Raw genomic sequence first — 2,500 nt, forward strand, 5'->3', positions numbered from 1 at the left:
TGCTACCTCTGTTGCCTTTCGTATGCCTATCCCTCCAAATCTCACTGGTAGTGTTGCTTGGTCCCACTGATTATCATCTAAATCTAGGTTGAGTGCCTTCCTGAATATTGACTTGAGGAACTCATCATATTGACTTAGGATTGGGTTGTCAAAAGTGGGTGCACACCTTAAGAAGTATGTTAGCGTGGGCAAGTTAAAGCACTTTGTGAAACGGTAGAGGGCATCATGGGAGTCCAAGTCTCCTATTCTCGCTTCCATCCTCTTTAGGTATTTAAACTTTTCGTCAAAGACTGCAGCAATGGCATTGTGGCCCAGAGGTGCTCCAAGTAGTGTGTTGTCGGTGGGTTCAATGACTGAGGCTTCTGATTTCACTGCATTAATGACTACCTCACTGGATGAAATAATTTCGCACTTGGAGGATTTAAGAACGAGACCCATGGACTCCCCCCGTGTCTTCACCAGCTGTAGGTCTTCCAGCAGGGAGTCTTGTGTGCCTGCCAGAGTGCCATCATCCAGGAACCAGATGTTGAACTCACTGGACAGTCTGCTTGTGATTTCTCGAACCGCTATGCAAAAGAGGAAGGGTGCAAGGAAGTCTCCCTGTTGAATTCCCTCTGCTGAGGTGACTTCATGTTTACCAAACAGGAGGGTTGAGTCTATGCTGTAGCCTGCTGACACAAACGGAAGAATGCTTGGGCAATGTTCCTGGACTGTGGTGAGGATTGCTTCCCTTTTGACCGAGCTGAAAGCGTTTTTAAAATCTAATTTTACTACTGCCTGGTCTTCAGTAAGAGAGCTAATGTAGGCTCGTGCAGCATGAGCCGCTGCTTCACAGCCTTGGGGGACTCCAAACCCCAGCTGGTTGGGTTGCAGGTAATACTTCTGACAGCAGCCCTTGCAACTAGGCGACGAAGGGTATTACCAAAGTGTTACATTTTAACTGTTCTAGGATACCTGTGCCTCTGAAGCCTTGAATCCACCCTCCCCCTCCCCCCAAGTGTGAAGTGTGTGAAGCCAAATGTTAATCCAAATCATAGATATACCAGTTTCTGATCATTCATGAACCATTCACCATTAATTCATTCATAAACCAGTACCTGTTTCATCTAAACGTACTTTTAGTCACTTAAAAAATCATTCGCTATTTGTATGTAGGAAAGCATATAAATCTATTTTATAATGTAACATCGGATTTGACCTAAAATCTTGATGAAAGTCCTCATGCCGTATCAACATAGAGGTTGTTAATGTGGTATGAGGGCTTTGTAAATATGTCCCTCCGCCATTCAGAGACAAATTCGATGCTTAACATTCTGCTGATAGACTCCCTCCTCATGGTTGATTCTTGAAGCAGTTAAACGGTTCTGATTATTGTATCTATAGGAAGACATATCATTGGTGTGAGTCATGCATAAAGATGCACAAGGCTTCATGCTTAAAGTTGTTCTTTTTTATCCTGACACTGTTCAGTTTGATAGTACTTGCTGAAGGGTTCTGGCTAGAGTAATTACCGTACTTAGTTGTGATATCAACTTGCAAGTGCAGTTGACAGCAGAAGGTTCTACAGGAAGGAGATAGTGTTTTTCTACCCTCTAAAACTTTCTCTTGTATATAAAATTTTCTTGCATGTACGTGTATTTTTTTACATATGTATTTTTCTTGTATTTGAATATTTTCTTTACCAGGCAATTTGTTCCTAATTCTGCACTTGCTTAGCCTGAAAATTTATATATTTTGATATTATCTCCAACCACATACAACTTTGTAAAGATATATTTGACAGCTTAAGTGGATGTTTTAACATCCCCCCCCCTGCCCCTTTTCCTCTCCACCTGCGTGTAACGTTTCAACCTCCCCTTGAGGTTATCTTGAGGTTATCTTGAGATGATTTCGGGGCTTTAGTGTCCCAGTGTCTCCACCCCCAGGAAGCAGCCCGTGACAGCTGACTAACACCCAGGTACCTATTTTACTGCTAGGTAACAGGGGCATAGGGTGAAAGAAACTCTGCCCATTGTTTCTCGCCGGTGCTCGGGATTGAACCCGGGACCACAGGATCACAAGTCCAGCGTGCTGTCCGCTCGGCCGACCGGCTCCCTGCCTTGTTTCCATTTACAGCAGTTCATCCCTTATACATTCCCTAGCTAATTTACCTCAACAAAGGAATTTTTGACCCTGCCTAAACCCTGACCCACACCATCTACCCACACCATCTTCTCCAAGCTGCACTTTCCATTCCAAACCACACACAACCACACCATAAACCACACCACCACACAAACCCACCATCTCTCTCTCTCTCTCTCTCCAGCAAACCTTAAATCCGGAACCAATGGATTTTTCTCAATAGTGGTCGGAACTAAGACATGTGGGCTATCGATACGTTGCTGTAATTTTATTGTAGGTTCATGGCTTTTCTCTCACTCTGGTTACCTGTTGCTCCTAACCTATAAGCTGCACCACAGCTTAATGGGGCACAATGCTGATGGAAGGTCCGATAAAG

General features: G+C 44.0%; 1 protein-coding gene across 1 annotated transcript in view; it reads left to right on the forward strand.

Moving 5' to 3' along the window:
• The first annotated feature begins 2,466 nt into the window (after positions 1-2,466).
• LOC138366416 (extracellular matrix-binding protein EbhA-like) overlaps positions 2,467-2,500 on the forward strand; it is a 7,344-nt gene continuing 7,310 nt past the window's right edge. The window contains exon 1 of the mRNA XM_069327461.1: positions 2,467-2,489. Within this exon, the coding sequence (XP_069183562.1) occupies positions 2,467-2,489 (23 nt within the window). The remainder of the gene's footprint in view (positions 2,490-2,500) is intronic.

This window comes from Procambarus clarkii, chromosome 19, assembly GCF_040958095.1.
Source record: "Procambarus clarkii isolate CNS0578487 chromosome 19, FALCON_Pclarkii_2.0, whole genome shotgun sequence".
NCBI lineage: Eukaryota > Metazoa > Arthropoda > Malacostraca > Decapoda > Cambaridae > Procambarus > Procambarus clarkii.